The sequence below is a fragment of the Gracilinanus agilis genome, chromosome 3 (genome assembly GCF_016433145.1).
Source record: "Gracilinanus agilis isolate LMUSP501 chromosome 3, AgileGrace, whole genome shotgun sequence".
Classification (NCBI taxonomy): Eukaryota; Metazoa; Chordata; class Mammalia; order Didelphimorphia; family Didelphidae; genus Gracilinanus; species Gracilinanus agilis.
In genome coordinates, this window is record NC_058132.1 from 76568466 (window position 1) to 76591933 (window position 23468).

Here is a 23468-nt window from a genome sequence, read left to right on the forward strand (position 1 = left end):
TAAACATTTAAAATCTTATTAAGAATCTTATTTGATACATTACTAGTTTGGGGCAATGGAATTAAGCCAATTTAACCATTTTTTACATACATGCTAAAAAAGGCTCTGAAGGTACCTTTGGGTCAGAATATTTGAAAGACCAAATCTCAGCCTTAGAAGTCCAAATCAAGTATTTTTTAAGTTTGAGGTCTCACTGATCAGAATATGTGAGGAGAAAGCCACAAGTTACCTTTAAGATTGGATCATATTACATTTTTTTGAGCTGAAAAAGACTCACCTGTATGGACTTATTAAAAGGTACCCATACTTCACATGGTAGTTCAGTTTCAGGCACGGAAAGCAAGAGCTCAAAACAACTCCTATAATAAAGAAAGACAAAAATGGTAAAAAGCAGTTCAGACCACAGTTGATATTTTTTAGTATAATTAGAAATTAAATTTAAGGGGCAGGTAGGTGGCTCAGTAGATTGTCAGAACTGGCGAGAGGAGATTTGCGTTCAAATTTGGCCTCAAACACTTCCAACCTGAGTGGCTCTGGGAAAGTCATTTAACCCTCACTGTCTAGCTCTTACAACTCTTCTGTCTTGGAATACATAGTATTGATTCTAAGACAAAAGGTTAAGAGTTTTTGATGATGGGCTCCATGAAAGGGAAGAACCCCATTTTTCTTGTGCTTTTACGTCATCCTTCAAAGCCTAGCATAAAGAAGAAACTTAATATTTGTTAATTAATACTTTTTGTGCAAAGCCACTTTTGATCTGTTTTAAAGTACAAATTCTTTAAATTGCCTTTAAATATTTTCATCCAGATACCTTGGGCAAGCCACTTGTTTGATAATATACCTCTCAGGTTATCATATGGATCAAATGAGATGATATTTATAAAGCACTTAGCACAGTGCCAGGCACATAGTAGGTACCATGAGTGTTATATTGTTGTTGTTGTTGTTGTTGTTATAAGCCTGTTTAGAAATCAGTTCAGAGGAACTGTTTCTTTTTTGCATTTTCATTTTCAGTGCCCAACATAATGTCATGAGTGCCTGGAGAGGGAGGGAGGAGTGCTCTAAGAATGTATTAGTAAAGGCATTTCTCCCAATGTAGATCTACAAATGTTCTCTAATTTCCAGGATCAGAAGCTATTGGAGGTCCTGAGGGTCAATGTCGGGAGCTATTAAGAGAAATTAGAATCTCAAGTAGATATTTTTATCTGGACCCCCTCAAAAGATCAATACAGACCGGCAGAGCCGTGTATTATCTTTCCGCCCTATTTACGGGATGAGACAGGTGTGGGATATCTAAGATAAAAATCTGAGATTCCTCTTTTGATTCCTTTCATAATTCTCACCTTCCTTCAAAATGCATTACAGTCTTATTGAAAAAGCTTTGGGCTCTCAGCACTCCAGCAGGAGTGGGACTAACTCTGTTCCCCTTTGCCCAAGAACACAGATGGCCGGTATGGCCAAGACCGAACCCTTGGCAAGGCATTTTGCCCAGAATTAAAGTAAAATAATGAGGCTCAAAAAATTGTTTAATACCATCAAGGCTGAGAAACTGACAGGCTCCACTTAAAGATAACACATGTAGTTGATAGTTTAGCATAGGTTTTTGTCTACGCCTTGGAGGCATCTAAGGCTTTTGTTTTGACTACAGTAAAAATCTTGCTCTCTGTAACTGTGGGAAACTTTCTTGGCTTTTGGGGGAAGGGGATCTTTAATTTCCTTTATAATAAAGTGGCTACTTCAGTATTTCTTGAAGTACAATGAGCTAACAAGCCGTGCTTCCAATCTGTTTCATTCCACCCAGGCCACTCAGATTAGTCTCTGGTTATAGAGTATTGATCTCTATAGGTCAAAGCGCCTTGCTCAAGGTTCTAAAATCAGTATTTGTCCAAGGAAAGGGAAGGACTTGAATCTAGGGCTTGAACCTCTGGCTGCCTCTTCATCCACTATGACAAACATACTGCTTTAAGCATAGTTTTCCAGGTACTTTGGAGAATTTAACAAAGGCATAAAAAGAGTCAAGGAAAAAAAGGGCATCCTAGTCTATACTCTTCTATTCCCCTAATCCTTCCCAAGGGTATTAGCATTTTTAAAAAAGTATCTTGTTAAGCCAAATGGATCTCTAATTGGTAAAATTTCAGAGTGATATAATATGTAAAATAACAGGTCCTCTGGGATCATATAGTATAATTTCCTAATTTTACTGCTGACAACATAAATTGAGTGGAAGGAAGTGACTCACCCAGGAACATAAAAAATGCCCCAAGTCTCAAAATTCAGGGGCTATTGAGGAAGCTATTTAGGGACCCATGGCCACTAGGTAAGCATATGATTAGCCCAGGTTGCAGAGTCAACTTCCCTAAACTGCTCCTACTTTTTCAGAACCTCTTCCTTTGCTGATTTCATATGCATAGTGTATGTAATAATCTCTTCAGGTATCTTCATTTTTGCAGGAAAAAAATCATTTAAAAATGAGAAGATCTGAAGAGCATGAAGAAATGTAAGGATAATTTTTTAATTAATAGCTCAAACAAAGGAAAGACTGTTAATATAGATCCCCATTTCATCCACCTCTAAGCAACTTCATTTCTTCAGGAAAAGGTCCTAGATAACATCAAGGAGGCACAACTAGGAAAAAGAGGAGGCTGAATAAAGATCAGGGACTAAGACAGGAATGCAAAATAACATGAAAGCAGTAGATAGATATGCCCCATTATTATCAATTTACAAATGCTTACAATTTCTTGACAAAATATCAATAATATGTAAAACAAAGTCCCGATTTAGGTTGGAAATATGGAAGCCTTCATAAACTTTATTTAAGGATAAATATTACGGAAATGGGTTTTGAATGATTATATATAAAAATATAAACAATCCAGTGGAATTGCTTGTCAGCCCCAGGTATGGGGAGGGAAAAGATAAAACTTAAAATAATTTAAAAAATATATATAAATATTAGAAAATTGGACATTTGGGTTACTCAATATTAGGGCTAGAACATGTGCAACTTAGGCCACAGGCCTTTAACTCTGGAGAACTAAGTGTCAACTAGAAGAAGAAGACTGCTTCAAGATTTGCTTAAATGTTCAGGGCACAAAGTAAAGAAGCTCATCAACTTTCTTTTTAGGTGACCCAGCCAAGTGTATAAAGAAGCAGGGACTCAGAACAGGCACACCAGCTAATAATAAATAAATGTACTTTCTTCCCTCTTTCTTTTTTTAATGCTTAGTTCCATGAAGAAGGAGAAAGGATTTATTTTAAAATGAAGGTGATATTTAAGAAAAATAAAAACAAAACAAAACAAAAAACTGTGAGGTAAAACCAAAAAATATTGGCCAGGTGTAGCTGTCTACAACTATAATCCCTGCTATTAAGAGGCTAGTAGATCAAGTTCAAAAGTTCTAAGCTGTAGGAGGGGTAAGTATTGGATATCTCCTTGTGGCAGAGGGCCACTAGGATGTTGTATTAATGAAAGGATTTGGAGAGGTAAACTAGCCGAGGTCTGAAACAAGAGTTAAGTTAGAACAATGGGGTTGGGCCTATGAGCAACTCCTGTGTTTCCAAACAGGGCAAGATAAAGAATCTCCTCTCATTAAAGGTTATGTGTAAATAAAGTAGTAATAGCTAAAATAAATGGTTAGAAATCTGTTATAAATGAATGAGTGAGGGGGCAGCTGGGTAGCTCAGTGGATTGAGAGTTAGGCCTAGAGATGGGAGGTCCTAGGTTCAAATTTGACTTCAGATACTTCCCTGCTGTGTGACCCTGGGCAAGTCACTTGACCCCCATTGCCTACCCTTACCACTCTTCTACCCAGGAGTCAATACACAGAAGTTAAGGGCCTAAATAAACAAACAAATAAATAAATAAAATGAATGAGTGTTTAATCAGTTGTTAGTATCCTTTTTTTAAGCCTTTTTTTTTTTTTTAACCTTTGTCTTAGGAACAATTGCCAAGAGAAGAGCAGTGAGGGCTGGGAAATTAGGATTAGGTGACCTGCCTAGGATCACAAAGCAAGGAAGAAACCATGGCTATAGCTGAACCCAGTTCCTCCCAAATCTGGCTCTGGTGCTCTATCCACTGAACCACCTAGCTGTCCTTGTAGAGCAGACTCTTGATAAATGCTTATTGAATAAATGAGAGAATGAATGCAATGAAGAAAGCACAAGAAAGTGAGAACCTCCAACATCAGACAATGAAAAGCGACTGGCAACTAGTACTGAGAGCTTTTGATAGCAAGGTGTCCTGAAGTTCTGGAAGCATTCCAAGAAGAAAAGAACTTGAGGCAAGATTAAAAAAAAAAAAAAAAAGCCATGTGTGATTACAGAAAGGTAGCATGAAGTAGAAGAAAGAACATGGAATTTGGAGTCAGAAAATATTCTAATGTTGGTTCTGTCACTTAACATCTCTGTAGTCTGGAAAGAAGTCATTTGATATATATAAAACAGTAAATCAATTTCAGCAGATATAAAATGAAGATCTGTAATATTTACAGAGGGGGTAAAAAGATCAAATGAGAATGTATGTTAAGACACATGGGGACAGCTAGGTGACTAAATCGATAGAGCAAGCCTAGGGATGGGAGATCCTTGTTCAAATCTGACCTCATGAGACTTCCTAGCTTTGTGACTCCAGGCAAGTCACTTAACCCCTATTGCCTAACCCTTACTGTTCTTCTTTCTGCCTTGGTATTGATACTTAGTGCCGATTCTAAAAATAAAGATATGGGCTTAAAAAAAAAAAAAAAAAAAAAAGGACACATAGTAAACCATTAAAGGGCAGTAGAAACTTGTAAGCAGCTGTTACTGATTGAAGTTAAATGACCCCGTGTTGATTGCCAGTTAGTAACTGTGACAAAAGAAGTCATTAAATTTCTCTAAGCCTCAACTTCATTTGTAAAATAAGGACAGTAATCATGCTATTTTCACAGGGTTCTATTGAGAACTGAGTAAAAATGAATGCTTTTTTCAAAGGACTAGCCTTATTACTTTCATTATGAAATAAGAGAGACTAAACAACTAAGATAACCTGAGTGACCGATTGGCCCATACTCCTAGGTGCTTAATACTTTTATTCTTACACTAGGTAGGGATTTGTAAAAGGAGCTTTTTTTCAGTCATGCATGACATTCAGACCACTCAGGCATTACCAAGGCATATTTCATCGAGGGGCAATTTACCCCAACAAAGCAGCTAAAGAGGAAATGAACAGCCTCAAGAAATAAACATACAAATATAAAGAAAAAGTGACAACAGTAATGTTATAATCATTCTGACTAATCTTTTAAATATGCTGTGTGCAGAATAGAAATTGAGGGGACCTCGAAAATTCCAAAGTTCACTCTCTTTAGCCACTATTAAACAATGACCAGGGAAACCCATCACTTAAAATATAATGCCTAAAATAGAATAAACATAATTAAACTATTAATTATTTAAAACATGATGTTTAAGACAGAAAATGAAGGTGCGAGGGAAAAAGAGAGAGAGAGAGAGAGAGAGAGAGAGAGAGAGAGAGAGAAATGAAGTGGGGACTGTCTCAAGTCATTAACCCAAGACAGATGCCCCAAAGAGGTACCAGGCACAGACAGACAGACAGACAGACAGACAGACAGACAGACAGACAGACAGACTGACTGACTGACTGACTGAGCAACCCTGATATGAAGTTCTCCGGTTTACAGAGACACTCCCAACTTATAGGAAGATACAATAGAATTAACATTTCAAGGGGTTGAACACATTCAAGCAAATTAATACCTTCAAGAAATCCAGGAACAACTTTATAGTGGGTACATTCAAATAGATTCATATATTAAAGAAATGATCAAGGGTTGGAGGCAAAGGTTTTAACCCAGAAAAAAAAGAGCAGGAATGTCATACCTTAAAGACAAGAGGGTTTTAATGAGGATCAACCAGCCATCAGGGCTTGATTACCTGGAAGATGCCTCCAATTTAATGGAAGAAGCTTCCATGACAAAAGGAAAATTAACATTGACATTTAAAATTTGATCATGGGTACTTTAGGGTCTAAGACCAGCCAGCCTAGGACTCCTGCCTCAGGCAAATTCCCAAACAAACTCAAAAGTCTCAATTCAAAACACTGTAGAAGAGTAATCTTTTCTAGAAGGGAACTTGAAGAGAAATGGATGTGGGGTGGGAAACCAGTCTCTACTAACTTTTTGGAGATATCAATAACCATTAATAATTTGAGAATAACACACTAATTTCTCAGTCCACCCACTGTATATACTATACTCTATTCCAAAGGAAGACCCTTTTATAGCAAATTTTTTCCTATACTACCTGAGCTGCATAACTGAACGCTATTTTAAGTTTAGATTTAAAATAACGTACAAGAGGGCAGCTGGGTAGCTCAGTGAATTGAGAGCCAGGCCTAGAGACAGGAGGTCCTAGGTTCAAATCTTGCCTCAGATACTTCCCAGCTGTGTGACCCTGGGCAAGTCACTTGACCCCCATTGTGTAAATGAAATTAACTCTAGCGCATTCATAGTCAAAAATCTACTTACCCTAGGCATCTAGATTATATCATCCCCAACACATTGCCTAATCTTACCACTCTTCTGCCTTGGAGCCAATACACATTATTGATTTTAAGACAGAAGGTAAGGATTTAAAAAAAAAAATAAAAAAATAAAATAGCTTATATTCAATATATTGATGAAAAACATCATTGGTAGTGAATATGTTTTTCTGAAACATAATTTAACAAACTAATAAATACAAGGATTATTTTCCTTAACAGATCCTTTAAGCACAAATTAGTTTTTAAGTTGGGGGCAGCTGGGAGGCTCAGGGGACTGAGAGCCAGACCTAGAGACCTGAGGTCCTAGGTTCAAATCAGGTTTCAGACATTTCCTAGCTGTATGACCCTGAGCAAGTCACTTAACCCCTTGCTTAGCCCTTACCACTCTTCTGCTTTGGGACCAATACACAGTATTGATTCTAAGAGGGAAGAGAGGGAAGGTAAGGGTTAAAAAAATAAATACATATTTTCAAGTTATCAAGCACATTAAATTTTTACCAGTCTTTTCCATATTTCCTAATGGCTGTAGAAAAATATGAACAGATTAATGGTATGATGGACGTTATTATCTATTTTTACTGAAATTCCTAATTGACCTTAAGTCTAAATCCTTTATCTTCTCAAATATGATGAATCTCTAACCTTATATTCTCCAATATTACAATAGTATTATATTTTATTAATAAAAAATCCTATTTCAATGCTTTATCATGAAATTGCCCCTACAATCTCCAACTCTATACCAGTAGATCTGGCCGCTAGGAGACTCAGTGGATACAGAGCCAGGCCTAGAGTCAGGAGACCTAGGTTCAAAATCTGGCCTGAGATTCTTCCTAGCAGCCTTGGAACTGATACTTAATATGGATTCTAAGATGGAAGGTTAAGGGTTTAAAAAAAAAAGTCTATTCCATTAAAGCATAAGCTCTGGCAGGACTTATCAAATTGGAAATGCTTCAATTATGGATCATGATTGTCAAGTGAAGTAATCTAAGAGAAGAGAAGCTCATCACTAGGTTGGTCACTAGGCAACTTTTTTAGTGGGAGAACACAACTTATCATTTTATATTCTTTTTTTCATTTAATCATCGGACCACAAATTTATACCTGAAAGTGATCTAAAGATCTTTGGTCCAAATCCCTCATTTTACACATAAAGATACTGAGGCCCAGAAAGGCCAAATGATTTGGCCAAGTTCAAACAAGTAATAATTAGCTGACAAAATTTAAACTCAGATCTTGTGACTCCAGTTTGAGTTTTCCACTGAATGTTGCCTTTCTTAACACTTCAATGCTCCATCAATATTTTTATCCAACTAATTTAACCTCGCCCCACTGGCCTTTTTAAAAATGCAGTTTACTTTTCACTGGCGAGACACAATCTTCAAAAAATTGAAGAACTGGAAATCTTATTATAGAGAAAATTTGGATCAAAGATACAAGCCAGCCAATGAGATTCAAATGGGAAGGACCTATCAATGATGTAAAAATTAAATCATCAACCAGCAGAAGGTAATGAACAAAAGATGGAAAAACTATAGAAGTATACACATACTCACTAAAACCAAAGAAATCATTTTATAAAAGTATGAATTAATTTGTAAAACTTACAATACTAATCTGCCCAGAACAAGGAGAACATCTTCACATTCAGTAGTTAAATATGGCCGAGCATTGGCAAAGCTCTGGATTGAGAGTCGATATACTTCCAGAAGGCACGCCATGTGTTCTGATGTATTCCTGTTGCCTGCATACTGCAGCAATGTCTGTAAGACAAAGGTCAGGTTTTTTAAATGACATAACATACTTTGATTCATCCAAACATACCACTCCCACTTTTAATTCACATCCTTAGATTGTTTCTTTTTGTACTTTCTTCATCACTAAAGGCTCTGTTTTCTATTCTATCTAAGGAGTGAAGAGTGGGCTCTCAATTCCAGGAAAAGTACTTTGGGCTCAAGGTATTCTAATCCTGGAGACCAAGTGATGCTTATAGTATTACATGGGAACTATCCTCTAGGTAAAGTTCTGCTCACCTTTTTGACTTTTCCTATTCCTGTCCGTAGAAAGGCAGCCTCTGACACATGCTGGCTATGACCCAAACAAGGAACTTCATGAGTTTCCTCAAATCAGTGTTCTATATACAAAAGAAATGAGGAATCTATTTCCTACTTTGATCAATAGCATCAATTGTGAAATCTTACTCTAACTGTAATACCCTCTCTAACATTTATCCTTTATTCCCACTGCCATTCTAGTCCAGGTCCTGATTACTACAATTACAAGACTATTACAATAGAGGAACTCCTAACCAATCTAATCCTGCTCTACCTCATCCTTCAACACTGCTACCAGACTCCTGAAGTACAGATTTCACTTATCACTCCTAGGCTTTAAAAGATCTTTCTTTCTCTTTCTCTTTTTAAACTCTAATCTTCTATTTTAGAATCTCTACTAAGTATTGCTTCCAAGGAAGAAGAGCAGTAAGGGCTAGACAACTGGAGTTAAGTGACTTGCTCAGGGTCACACAATTAGGAAACATCTGTAATCATATTTGAATTCAGGACCTCCCATCTCTAGCCACTGAGCCACCTAACTGCCCCTCAATCCTTTCTGAATGGTCTCCTAGCTAGAATTCATATAGCACTTTGAAAAACACATTGCATATATTATTTACTACAATAACACTGAGACAGGTGCAATTATTATTCCTATTTTACAAATGAGGAGACTGAGTCAGACAGTTATTAAATAGTTTACCCAAGGGTCACACAGTTATTAAGTGTCTGAGGCTGAATCTGAACACAGAACATCTTGACTCCAATTTCAGTGTTCAATCTCTAACCTTTTTGGCCCTGAGAGCCATAAACGCCTGCAGAAGGAGGAGGATGAAGGAGGATGGAGGTGAAGGTGCTAGAATATGGGGCGGGGGCTGAAGGGGCCCTTGGGGCACATCCTAGGGCTCTGCCTGGACTGGGAGGTGGAGCCAGATATGGCTCTCGAGCCATAGGTTGCCAACCCCTGCTCTATACCATCCAAGGTGCCTAGTTTGAATGTAATTCTAACTCGTAAGAGCAGCGATGGGCAAACTATGGCCTGTGGGTCAGATGTGGGCCCCCTGAAATGTTCTATCTGGCTGCTCTACATTATTCCTAATCTGACGAATACAATGAGTAGGATACAATACAATGAAACTTTGAAAGAGTTGCCTTAGAAACAGACTAACATTTGAGCATTTCCTTTCCTTTGGCCCCTTCTTTAAAAAAGTTTGCCCATCACTGCTTAGAGTGTTATTCAAGAGAGGCAGGAAGGTGGTTCAGTGGATTGAGAGTCAAATCTAGAGATGGGAGATCCTAGATTCAAATTTCCAAGCTGTGTGACCCTGGGAAGTTACTTAACTCCCATTGCCTAGAATTCATTTCTCTTCTGCCAGATGGAAGGTGAGGGTTAAAAAAACAAAAACCTGTTATTCAAGACCATTCACAAATTGGTACAACCCTATCATTCCAGTCTCACCCAATACTCGGTTTGGCGAGTTACATAGGACAAAGAACCAGACAATCTGATTTTTAAGGGTCCAACTATCAACTTGGGCAGTTGGAACCAGTTTCACACACAGCAGAAGGTCTGTGGAAGCAGCTAGAGCTGACAAGTTTCACTGTGAGCTATAGTAACAGTGAGCTGAATTCTAGATGGCTCTAAGACCCATCTCCCTTGACACAAAGACTCTGTGCTCTCAGAAAACCTGGTGAATTAGCTACATAAAATCACCATGGGATTTTTTTCTGTTAGATATGGCATCTCTCATTTTCACCACTGTACCGGAATATATACAAAATTTACTTGCCTATGACTTTCTAATGCCATTACTCTCATTGACACTCCTACCTGGCTCATCAAAACTGTAAAAATAAAATGGCAACTGTATAATAATATAAGCAATGGAGTGATTATTGATTTATAAACTGATTTTTGATGCTCTGCTTGCTGTGCTAACAAAGTATCTTCAGTTTATATCAGTTAAGTGAAGCTCATATGTGAACTACTCTTCAAGGCTAGGAGCAAGAAAACTAAAGAGACTCTTGTTATGAAAAATAAAATATTTATTGAAATATATAAGGATAAAAAAGGATTTCTAGCTCTAAGGGAACTCCACCCAAATAAAACTCCCGGGTTCCGCAAGGAACCACTTCTGTTTTCACAGGCTAAGTAATCCTTCCTGATCTGACTAACCCAAATTTTTACTATTCTAAATAAACTAACAATATTATCCTTATAATTCTTAACTTTGCCTCCAAGTTATAAAAAATAACAAAGGCTAGCTAATTGAGTCTCAACAAGAATCAAGTTAAGACTCTGATTGAGAATCAAGCCTAGAGACAGGAGGTCCTAGGTTCAAATCTGACCTCAGACACGTCCCAGCTGTGTGACCCTGGGCAAGTCACTTGACCTCCATTGCCCACCTTTACCACTCTTCCACCTATGAGCCAATACACAGAAGTTAAGGGTTTAAAAAAAAAAAAAAACAACAATCTATAAAAACAACAGTAGATAGTGATTAGTGTTTCCCAAGTTGGGAAAGGAAAACACTAAGCTCCTTGAGGTCTTTCCCTCCTTTCCTTCTACCCCAGACAGGAGAGTCTCTGTGTATGACTCTGCCAACTGACAAAGACCAACTGCTACACCCAGAGAGAGTAACTCTCACAGAAAAAACCATTAGACTTGAAACTGACACACTGGCTCAGTTCTGTTTGAAACTTCAATTCTTTCTCAAGCCAGCTTCTCTACTTCTTATCTCTAAACTAATAAAACAATACCTATTTTCTGATATCATCCTTATAATTTGTATACTATCCTTAAGCCAAACTAGACTATGTATTATCAGACCCTCAATGAACTGGATGGTGATGCTCCCTCTATGCAGAATGCCCACTTTGCCCCATTTCCACCTACTTGTATTCTATTCATCCTTCAAGAGCTAGTTAAAAATTAAAACTTGCCCCCATAGTATTCCCTGATCCTTATCCATCCCTACTTCCCAAGAGTGCTGCTTACTTTTACCCTAGGGCCTCATGAAGTGCTCGAGGGTCTAATCTGGTCAATCTCCTATATCCATCTCTTACTTATATGTCTTTGCAAAGGCAATCAAGCACACATGAACTGCTCTGTCTCTCCTCAGTTCTGCCTCTTGTAACATCAAGGTCTGTTTCAAAAGTCAGCTCAAGTACCACCCCTTTCAAAAGGTCTTTCTTGATTTTCCCCAATTTTCATATCTTATTTCCTCTCATCTCTAAACATGCAGAAAACCACCCCCTCTGTAAAATGCAATTTCCTTGCAGTCAAGGGATTATCTTATTTTGCCATTTGTTATCACCATACCAATGAACACTTATACAAATAATTCTTAAACACAATCCTAAAAATTTTCCTTCAAAATAGATAAAATTAAATATAATTCTATAAATTATAAATTCTTCTTGGATATTTTAGATTCCTCCCTGGAATGTTATGTTGCAGTTATATAGAATGGTAGAAGTCACAAAAGACTAGAAAGAATAGAATATTAAGGAAAAGAAAGTGAACAATTGTATCAAAGATTCCGGGGAGGTCAAAAAGGATGAAAAATAAAATGTCAGTAGATTTGGCAATTAAGAGATCACTGGTAACTTTCAAGAGAGCAGTTTTGGTTGAATAATGAAATCAGAAGACAGCCATCAGAGAGGTAATACAGAGAGCCTGCTCTCAGCTGGTCCAGGGCATAACAACGTGGGCAGATAAGTTGAATGAATACAGTCTGCGTTTCAATCATGTATCCCAAAGACTGTTTCTGGCAGCCTCGGGCTGGCTTTATTTTTTATACCCTTTATACATACATACCTTTTATACCTTTATACATACATGTCGGCATGATTTTCATTCTCACCATACATCTTTTCTTAAAGAGATAATGGATTAAGTCATACATTACCTTCTAATGAATTACAAAATCATTTGATTGACATTTCTTAATTATTCTATTTTCTTTGATTATACAAAGGATGCAAAAGCTTAGCAAGAAATATTCATCATGGAGTAACTAGGCTGGAAATTGTACTTTCCATCTATCCATGAGGTACAATTCATGTATTACAGTTTAACACAATAGTTGATTACATTTTGACCAATCAAGTCAAGGATGATTATTCTTTGCTCTTACATAATTAATCAACCAGTGATTAGCTACACTAGCAGATTTCAAAAGAATCAATATGGTTTCAATACCAGTCTTTCATTTTTCAAGATTTTTCAAAGGTGAGTTGAAGTTTCGGCTAGCCCGTAGAGTTATCAAAACAATCCAGTAGAGAGAGGTGTACTTGCTTTCCCAGGGAAAGGAGTTCCCATATTTCATCCATTGTCTTTTTCTTGTGTTAACATTCCAGATCAGAGATTGGGGGTGGGTGGGGGGAGAGGGGGGACTTGGAGACTGTTCTGGCCTGTTTTTGCAGGCACCTGTGTATGGGAGTGAGAGATCTAAGTTAGGGTTTTTAAATCTTTAACATTAACTCAGTAATTGCTGTTTGTTATAGAGTCATCTTCAGGGGAATTTCTGTAATAATACATATAGACAGGAATTTCCTAGGAGTCTGTAGGGGGTCTGTAAGGGCTCGGATAATGTGGTATTTACTATTCTTCTATATTTCCCTGGGGCTGAGTAGGGATATTGATCACAATAATTTCAGTAATAAGGAGTGTTAATAAGAGTCATGTGGGGGAATCTTGAATGGGGGTGACCATTCTCCCTAAAACCCACTCTGTGGCTCTAGGCTCCCATCTGAGACCTGGTCATTCAGGATAGGGTTTGATGGCCTCTGGCAAGATAAGAAGAAAGTGGAAGGAAATGGAACCAGGGGCACTTATAAGCAACTTTCTCAAGAAATTTAGCCACAAAAGGGGAAAAAGATGTAGGATGATAGGGAAGTAGCCAGCAGGCAAGGAGAGACTCATTGTTAGTCAGAAAATAGGAATAACAAAAATAGTCACCTCAGTTGCAAGCTTGAATGACAAGGTGAGAAGGGAGGATTTAGGGGGAATAAACAATTCAGTTTTATGATAAGGTCAGTTGGGGTCTGACCCAAAGAGAAAGGAGAATAATTTTCACAAAGACACCTCTGTGTTCCCCTGAAATTGTACCAAAGCAAAACTGTTTAAGTAGCAGGTGGGATATCTGGGAATGAATTTATGGCCCCTGGGATTGTTTGGATTTGTAAAGAAGCCCTAGAAATGTTTTGGGTAATGTTTTTTTTTTTTTTTGTAATTTTCTTTTTAAACCCTTGTACTTCGGTGTATTGTCTCATAGGTGGAAGATTGGTAAGGGTGGGCAATGGGGGTCAAGTGACTTGCCCAGGGTCACACAGCTGGGAAGTGGCTGAGGCCGGGTTTGAACCTAGGACCTCCTGCCTCTAGGCCTGACTCTCACTCCACTGAGCTACCCAGCTGCCCCTTGGGTAATGTTTTTACATAAACAATATTCCGTGGGAAAGAAATGCCTCCTAAATATGATGTAATGCTTGGCATTCTACTCTCTATAAAAATCTCATAGCTATAATAAATAGAGTTTATGCATAACCCCCCCCCTTCAGTGTCAGAACCCCGGCATCAAGGTTTTAGGCATGTTGAATTTAAGATGTCTACAAAATAGAACCCAGACATTCTAACTCCAAGATCATTATCATAAGCAAATTCCTTGCCTAGACCGTTTTGTCAGCTCCTCTTAAACAGTTAAACCCTGAGTGATAGCCTCTTTGGACCCCCTTCCACTTTCCACCTGCACATCATTTTGCCTGAGACCTGGGGATGGCTCCACAGTGGGGCCAACTCAATGACTGCTAGAATTTGCTATCAATGGTAGGTTGGACCTTCTCATGATAAGAAGTAATTCAAAAGATCTTTAATTTTATACAATCAAAATAGTGTATTTTATCTCCTGTGATCCTCTCAATTCCTTTTTTGATCATTAATTCTTCCCTTAGCTATAGTGACAAAATGTATTTTCATACTTGTTCCTCTCCTGTTCGGAATGTGACCTTTAAAAAAATCGAAGTCACATCCATTTAGAACTTATTGTCATATATGCATGAGATACTGATCTAAAACCAATTTTTGCCACATCCCTTTCCTGTTTTTCCATTCATTCTTACCAAATATTTTCAACCTTATTCCAGCAGTTGAGGTATTTTGGATTAATGAACACTACATAACTGTTTGCCTATTTGTATTGCATACACAATCTTTCCCTTGGTCAACTTTTCCAAATGTTTTAGCATGCCCCAAATAGTTTTTGATGCTACTTTGAGATATAGTTCTACAAGTCTCCCTTCTTTCATACTTTTAAAAAATTATTTCCCTTTAGATTTTAGACTTTTTTCTCATCAAGTAATTTTTATCATTTTTTTCTCTCCAATTTCGAGTCTTTCTCCAACTGACAATGGTCAAGGATTACGAATAGGCAGTTTTCAGATTGAAAAAAAAAATCAAAACTATCAATAATCACATGAAAAACTGTTCTAAATCCCTCCTGAGTAGAGAAATGCAAATCAAAAACAACTCTGAGGTACCACCTCATACCCAGCAGATTGTCCAATATGACAATAAAGGAAAATAATGTTGGAGGGGATGTGGCAAAATTGGGACACTAATGCATTGCTGATGGAGTTGTGACTTGATGAAGCCACTCTGGAAGACAATTTGAAATTATGCCCAAAGGGCTTTAAAAGGATGCATACCTGGGCTGGGGTGGACATGATTGGGGATGTAGACTGGAAATTACCACAACAATGCAACTATCAACAATTTGGAAATAGGTCTTGATCAATGACACATGATAAAACCAGTGGAAATGGGCGGCAGCATGGGTGGGGAGGTGGGGGGGGAGGGGGGGAGTGTGAAGGGGAAAGTAGGAGCATGAATCATGTAACCATGTTAAAAACAAATATTAATAAATGTTTAAAAAAATAAAAATAAAAGGATGCATACCCTCTGATCCAGCAATACCATTTCTGGGTTTGTACCCCAAAGAGATAAAAAAAATGGGAATAGACCTGTTTGTACAATATTCATAGCTGTGTTTTGTGGTGCCAAAAATTGGAAAATGAAGGGTTGTCCCTCAATTAAGAAATGGCTGAACAAACTGCGGTACAGTCATACCTGGCTGTGTGATGGTTCACTTATTATATCACAGTTAAAAAAAAATCGGGGACAGCTGAGTATCTCAGTGGATTGAGAACCAGGCCTAGAGATAGGAGGTCCTAGGTTCAAATCTGGCCTCAGACACTTCCCGGCTGTGTGACCCTTTGGGCTACATTGTGCATTTTCATCTGTGTGTGTGTGTGTGTGTGTGTGTGTGTGTGTGTGTGTGTGTTCTGGAACATAACTCCCACAATAGGTGAGGGATCACTATATATGATGGTAATGGAATACTTTTATGCTCTAAGGAATGATGAACTGCTTGATTTCTATAAGAACTAGAAAGACCTATATGAACTGATGAAGAATGAAATGAGCAGAACCAGGAGAACATTATTCAAAGTAGAGTAAGTGAAAAATTGTGAGACAATCAAATGTAATAGATTTTGCTACTAGTAAAGCAATGATCCAGGATGATCCCAAGGGACTTATGAGAAAGGATGTTATCCATATTGAAGTAAAAAACTATAGCAGAAATGCAGGAGAAAGACATGATTTATCATTTATTTATGTGGGTATATGATTTGGGGTTCTGTGTTTAAAAGATTACTCTATTTAAAAGAGTATCAAAGGGGGCAGGCTGGGTAGCTCAGTGGATTGAGAGCCAGGCCTAGAGATAGAAGGTCCTAGGTTCAAATCTGACTTCAGACACTTCCCAACTGTGTGACCCTGGGCAAGTCACTTGACCCCCACTGCCTACCCTTACCACTCTTCTGCCTTGGAACCAATACAGAGCATTGATTCTAAGGTGGAAGGTAAGGGTTAAAAAAAAAAAAAAAAAAAAGAGTATCAAAGTAGGTTTTGAGTGATAATATATGTAAAACCCAGTGGAATTGCTTGTCAGCTCCAGGAGAGGGGAGGGAATCAGGGAAGAAGAGAACCTGAATCATGTAACCATGGAAAAAATATGTTAAAAATATAAAGTAATAATTTGTTAGTTTGAGTTGTATGAATAAATTAAGTAGTAGTCTTTTATTATATTGACATGGTACAACGATGAGTAATTGTTTTACCATTAGGTCAGTATTTCTGTTTGTGATTGTATCACATATTTCTTGAGTTATCAAGTTGATATCTAACTATTTTATACTTTTTAAAAATTATACATCCTATAGATATTTTGAACAGATTTTTCTAATCTCTTCCTGCTGAATCTTGTTGGTCATATATAGAAAGACTGATGATTTGTGTGTTGATTCTTCATCCTGATACTTTGCCCGAGTTGTTTTGATTCTAGAATTCTCAATATAGAATTATATAATTATTATAAAAGATAATTCTATAATCTACAAAAGTAATTATTTTATTTACTATTTACCTATGCTTATTTTCCCTCAATTTCTTTTTCTTATCTTAACACTATACTTTTTAGCTCTATGTCAAATAATATTGGTGGTAAGAGAGAGCCTTTTATCTTTTATCTAAGAGTTGTTTAAGCTGAGCATTTTATATTTATCAATATTTGTTTAATTTAAATTGACAGTTTTCTTGGCATGTAATTGGACAAATTTTCTGATAATTTCCTTTATTTTTCCTTTTTTGTTATTTTTCCTTTAATGATAATTATTACATCATCTGCATTCTGACTCCAACAGTTCTTTCTCTGGAGATGGATAGCAAGCATTCTTAATTGTCCTGGATCACTGTATTACTGATAATCTGCTTGTCATTTTTTATAGCATAATACAACACTATTCCCTCACAATCATATGTCACAATTTGTTCCCCAGTTGATGGGTATCCTCCATAATTTCCAATTCTTTGCCACCACAAAAAGAGAGCTGGATAACAGCACATTTTATGACAGCCAAGAACTAGAAAGAAAATAGATGTCCATCAACTGAAGAACTGCTAAACAAATTGTGGCACATGAATATAATACATATTACTGTGCTAGAAAAAATGTGTATGATGAATATAGAGATTAATGGAAATATCTACATGAACTGATGCAGACATTTTCATGTTAGTAGAGACAAGAAAACACATACAAAAATTTTCAAAGAACAAGCATGGTCTCAAAGTAGAAATATAAGAAGACAATTTTGATACTACTATAGAGGTGAGAGATCCACACATATGTTGCACATTTCCCAACATTTTTCAATGTACTAGTCAATTATGCCAATTTCCCACTTTTTTTCTTTTTGCCATTAAAAAAATACTATGTTCTATATGGGACAGTTCTCTAGAAGGAGTATTAATAATATGCACATTGGGGGAAATTGGAGTGATTTTTAAGAAGAGTATCAATAAAAAAAATTTTAAACCAAAAGAGATTTGCCAAGATTACAGAAGTAGTGATGAATCCTGTCACATTCTCCAGAATCAGATATCCAGTTATCCATCTCAGTATTTTTCTTATAGTTTATATTTTCTGGCAGGGCAGAAAATGTTCCAAAAATTTTCTGTGGCTCTATATGATCCTCAGTAATCTTACTAGCAGCACAGGTTATTAGAAGACTGTATCATGGTTTTAATAAGCTTTTCTTATTTAACATACTCATATATTTTGTTTTGGCACAGTAGATAACCTCCCAAGAGACAAAATAACTAGCACTCCAAAGTACATTCCCTGAACACGAGTGAATAATTGCCTAATGATGTTACTATTATCTTCCACTTTTCTCATTAGCAATTTACAAAATCTAAGGTTTCTATAATTTAGCAGTGACAAAAATGAGTTAATGAGTTAAAAAAAAAAAAGACATCCAAATCTGAATAACTAGGAGAATGATAGCTTCATTAAGAAAAACTGAAGTTACACAGGACAATCTTATATTTCTTTCGAAAGAATCATTCTCTCTCTAATCTTCAATCATCATGTATTTATTAGTTCTTTCTTTACTGATTACAAACACACCAACATCTCCTCTAACATTAAAAAAAAAAAAAGCCCTAAACCATCAAAGACCAATTAGTATCTCTCTTTCTAAGCCAAATTCTTTTAAAAAGCTGCCTATAATTATTGCTTCCATTTCTCCTCTCCTTTGCCTTGGCTATCTGCTTCCTTCTGACCTTACTCAAAGTTATTCTCTCAAACACTACCAATTTCTCTTAATTGCTCTGATAGAGTTTTTTCTCAGTTCTCATCCTTCCTGATCTCCCCTTTAATACCTGACAGTGTTATAGCCATCCCTTCTGGACTTTGTTGACACTCCTCTCTGGGATTTCCTCTTAATGGATTCTTTTCAATCTCCTTGACTGGATCATCATTCCCAAACCACTCCTCCCCTTAACTATGAATCTGTCCCAGAACCTCTTTTCTCCCTCTATTCTCTTTTGGGGACCTCATCAGCTCCCATGGGTTTTTTTTGTTTTGTTTTGTTTTTAAGACCCTTAACTTCGGTGTATTGTCTCATAGGTGGAAGAGTGGTAAGGGTGGGCAATGGGGGTCAAGTGACTTGCCCAGGGTCACACAGCTGGGAAGTGGCTGAGGCCGGGTTTGAACCTAGGACCTCCTGTCTCTAGGCCTGGCTCTCACTCCACTGAGCTACCCAGATGCTCCCCCCCCCCATGGGTTTTAATTATAATCTCTATGCTCAAATGGTTCCCATATCTTATCTCACCCTAACTCTTGTGCTCTAGAACCGTACACAACCAACTGAGCACTGCCTCTTGGACATTTTTTTTAAATCCTTACCTTCTGTCTTAGAATCAATACTGTGCATTGGTTCCAAGGCAGAAGAGCTTTAAGGGCTAGGTAAGTGAGGTTAAGTGACTTGCCCAGGGTCACACAGCTGGGACATGTCTGAAGCAGTTGTGTTGTGAAATTTTCAGTTTAGACATGTAGGAAAGCCCAATTGTCACTCAAAAGTAAGGAAGAAAGGAGAGTTATTTACACATGCATACAGACCCAGCCAGGCATCATTCCTCTAAAAGTTGGGCATTGAGGAAAGGAACTCTGGGTATTTTAGACACCATCAATTGGGGAGGGTTTACATAAGTTACATGATACACAATCAGATTTCCTTGGGTTATGAACACAAACACGATGGGCAATTATGGGCATTGGAACATAAGCAAGGACAGACATCACAACATGGGGAAGTATAACAGTGCCCTATGAAGTGGAACCACTTTGCTTTGTTCAGGAGTTCCAGCAGGTGCAGGGGAAGGAGGGGATATCAGTCACCCTGTTTGTAGCAAGCTTCTGGGTGTGTTAGTCTTGCAAAGCCAGTCCTTAGAGCGCAAGGGGGTCCCTGAAGGAGAGATCTGAGGATTTTTCACTACAGTTGGACATTTTAAACTGGATTCTCTGTTGGCATCTCCAACTCCACATGTCTAAAACATAACTCATTATCTTTTCCCAAAACCACAACTATATTCCACAATTCATGATTTCTGTTAAGAGCACTTCCAATTTGAAATATTTATGTTACTTTTGACTCCTCACTCCTGACAATCAGTTAACAAATCTTTTCAAATCTTCCAAACATTTCAAACATCTGTCTCTTCTCCACTCACAGTCACTACTTAAAGTTCAAATCCTCATCACCTCTGTCTGAACAATTATAATCATTTCTTAAATTGACCACCCCCTTGCCTCAAGTCTCTTCCCTTCTAAAAGATATAACCTCTATATAGATGCCAAAATGTTTTCCCTAAAACAAAGGTCTGATTGTGTCAAACTATGAGCAGGAATTTCACACCTCTAGTGGCTTCTGATTATTTAGGTTCAATCAAAAACTTTTACGTTTGGCATTTAAATTCCCTAAGCACCTGGGACCTCCTCACCCTGGAATATCTATCTGTCCCAATGACCTCCTTTCCTTTTAATATACTTCCTTCCAAGCCAACTTCTTTCTCCCCTTAATGAGCTCCTCCTGGGGTCTATTTTAAGGAGGAGGCTAGGCCAGCCAACCTTCATTTTCCTCTTGGCTCTGTTTGTGATAAGCTGTAGCTCAAGTCGGATGCTAAAAACAAGTAGTCCTTTTTTCCTCTTTAGATATATTGGAGAAAAAAGTCAAAGAGAGCATAGGAAGATTAATCAAGGGTAAATGGGACAATAAAACAGATAATAAACTGATGAGAAGAAAAAGTGATCACTAAGAGCTAACATGGCTTCACAAAGAGTAGATTATCCCAGACTATCTCTCTTTTTGGAGGGGGGCCAAGTTTATGGGTATATAGACCATTGGTGTCAAACTCAAATAAAAATGCAGAAACTGTATAGAAGAGTCCCTGGGGGCCACATATAGCAAGCTACATATTAACATTACTTATATATTCTACTGTAGTTTTATTTAGTTACTTTCCAATTCTATTTTTAACTGGTTTAGGCTGAATTAGAAAGTATTTATTACTTGCTCAGCTGTGTTTCATACCTCTGTATTAGACCATAAAATCAAGATAATGCTGAAGGCAAAAAAACAATTTTCCTATGTTCAAATGTGGCCTCCTCAAACACTTACTAGAGCTCTGTGACCTTGGACAAATAATTTAACCTATGTTAGCCACAATTTCTTCAACTCTAAAATGGATATAATAGCACCTACCTTGCAGGACCATTAAAAGATATTAATGAGGTAATATTTGTAAAGTGCTTAGCACAGTTCCTGATATGCATTAGTACCTTGAAAAATGCTTATTCCTTTCTCCATTATATATATATATATACATATATATATATATATATATAAGCATTCAAGGAAGTCTTTCCAATTACTTATCTGTATGGGCAAAATGGAGTAATGTAGGCCATTAGGTTGTTTCTGACAAAGCTGAATGACTGAACACAAAGGCATGGTGTCAAACTGAACAAAGTCTCTAATGGAGTGCTTCAAGGATTGAATCTTGGCACTGGACAGCTGAACATTTTTATCAATTACCTAGGATTTAGGCATAGATGGAATATATATAAAATTTGCAAAGGACAAAATGCTGGGATAGCTAACATGTTGAATGGCAATGGATAAAAAAAAAAAAAAAAGAAGAAAAAAAGAAAAATCTAGTCAGACTAAACCAGTTATGACAAACCTTTTAGAGAGGGAGTGCTGCTCCACTTCCCCTTACCCCACACAGGGGAGGGAGAAAGAATTCCCACTGGGATTCTGAACAGAGGGGTGGGTGATATTAAAAAATGTCATCAGAGGTTCCGGGTTAAGATGGCGGCAGAGTAAGAAGCAGCTCTTAACCTCTCCTGACCAAAACACACAAAACTCCTCAAGGGGACATAAAAACAAGTCCAGACGAACGGAGAAACCCCCACAACAGGGCACAGCGTGGAAGGTACGTGGAATCGAGGCATTTCCATGCTATAAAGGGGTGAAACAGCCCTCACGAAATTGTGGGCTGAGCAACCACCCCACCCCCACCCACTCCACACACATCTATAGCTCCAAAGCCAGCTAAAAAGAAATAGAACAAGTTTGGGGCACCCATCGAGTCATTGGCAGCTCCGGGACCTGTTCCTGAGAGCAGCAAGACTTAGGACCCCATTAAGCCAAAAAACGCAGGCGAAATCTGAGTGCGGGAGCAGGACGCAGAGCGCAGGCTGAGAGCACAGGCACTGGGGAGGCGTGGGTGGAGGCAGACACAGCCAGGAACTAAAGCCTAAGTGGGGAACCAGTGTGGACGGGTATACGACTGTGGAAGCAGCGCCCTGAGACTTGTAAAGAAACCTCCTGCAGAGGATCAAGCAAGGGGGTCCACCAGGGGGCTTGACCTTGGAAAAAACCAGAACTCAGACCTCAGGAGCCAATAGACCGCGGACAGACACTGAGCGCGAGGATAAACCTGAGAAGCTGCTGGGCTAATGATGGCTACCCAACCTCAGGAAAGTCAGAAGAGAAAGAATAACAACAAGAAAAAGAAGTCTTTAACACTCGACAGCTTTTACACAGAGAAAATCCAGACAACCGAGCAAACAGAGGAGGAGAACAAACAAGCATCCGGACCCCCCTCAAATAAGGAAAACTCCTCACAAGCTATGGAAGAGTTCAAAACTGAGATTTTGAGGAAAATGGAAGAGATCTGGCAAGAAAATAACTGTTTAAAAGGTAGAATCATGCAATTGGAAAGTGAGGCTCAGAAATTGAACACCAGAAATGACCAGATTGAAAAGGAATACCAGAAGATTATGGCCGAAAACCGAAAGATTATAGCCGAAAATCAATCCCTAAAGGCTAGAATTGAGCAAGTAGAAACTAATGATCTTCTCAAGACAACAAGAACAAATAAAACAAAGCCAAAAGACTGAAAAAATAGAAGGAAACATGAAATATCTCAATGAGAGAGTGACAGACCAAGAAAACCGGTCTAGAAGAGACAATTTGAGAATAATTGGTCTTCCAGAAAAACCAGAAATTAATAGAAACCTGGACTCCATACTAACAGAAATAATTCAGCAAAACTGCCCTGAAGTCCTACAACAAGAGGGCAATATAGACATTGAAAGGATTCATATAACACCTGCGGTATTCGATCAAGAAAGGAAAACACCAAGAAATATCATTGCAAAATTCAAGAGTTTCCAAGCAAAATAAAAAATCTTACAAGAAGCCAGAAAGAAACAATTCAAATATCAAGGAGCACCAATCAGGATCACACAGGATCTGGCAGCCTCAACACTAAAAGACCGCAAGGCGTGGAATACAATATTCAGAAAGGCAAGAGAGCTGGGCCTGCAACCACGGATCAACTACCCATCAAAATTGACTATATATTTCCAGGGGAACGTATGGGCATTCAACAAAATTGAAGA

The 23468-nt window shown here is 37.8% G+C and overlaps 1 protein-coding gene across 1 annotated transcript in view; it reads right to left on the reverse strand.

The window, feature by feature from the left end:
* RLF (RLF zinc finger) overlaps nt 1-23468 on the reverse strand; it is a 106756-nt gene that overhangs the window by 51749 nt on the left and 31539 nt on the right. Inside the window, exons 2-3 of the mRNA XM_044668026.1 lie at nt 8153-8307; nt 278-359 (exon numbers count right to left, since the gene is read on the reverse strand). Of these exons, the coding sequence (XP_044523961.1) occupies nt 278-359; nt 8153-8307 (237 nt within the window). The remainder of the gene's footprint in view (nt 1-277; nt 360-8152; nt 8308-23468) is intronic.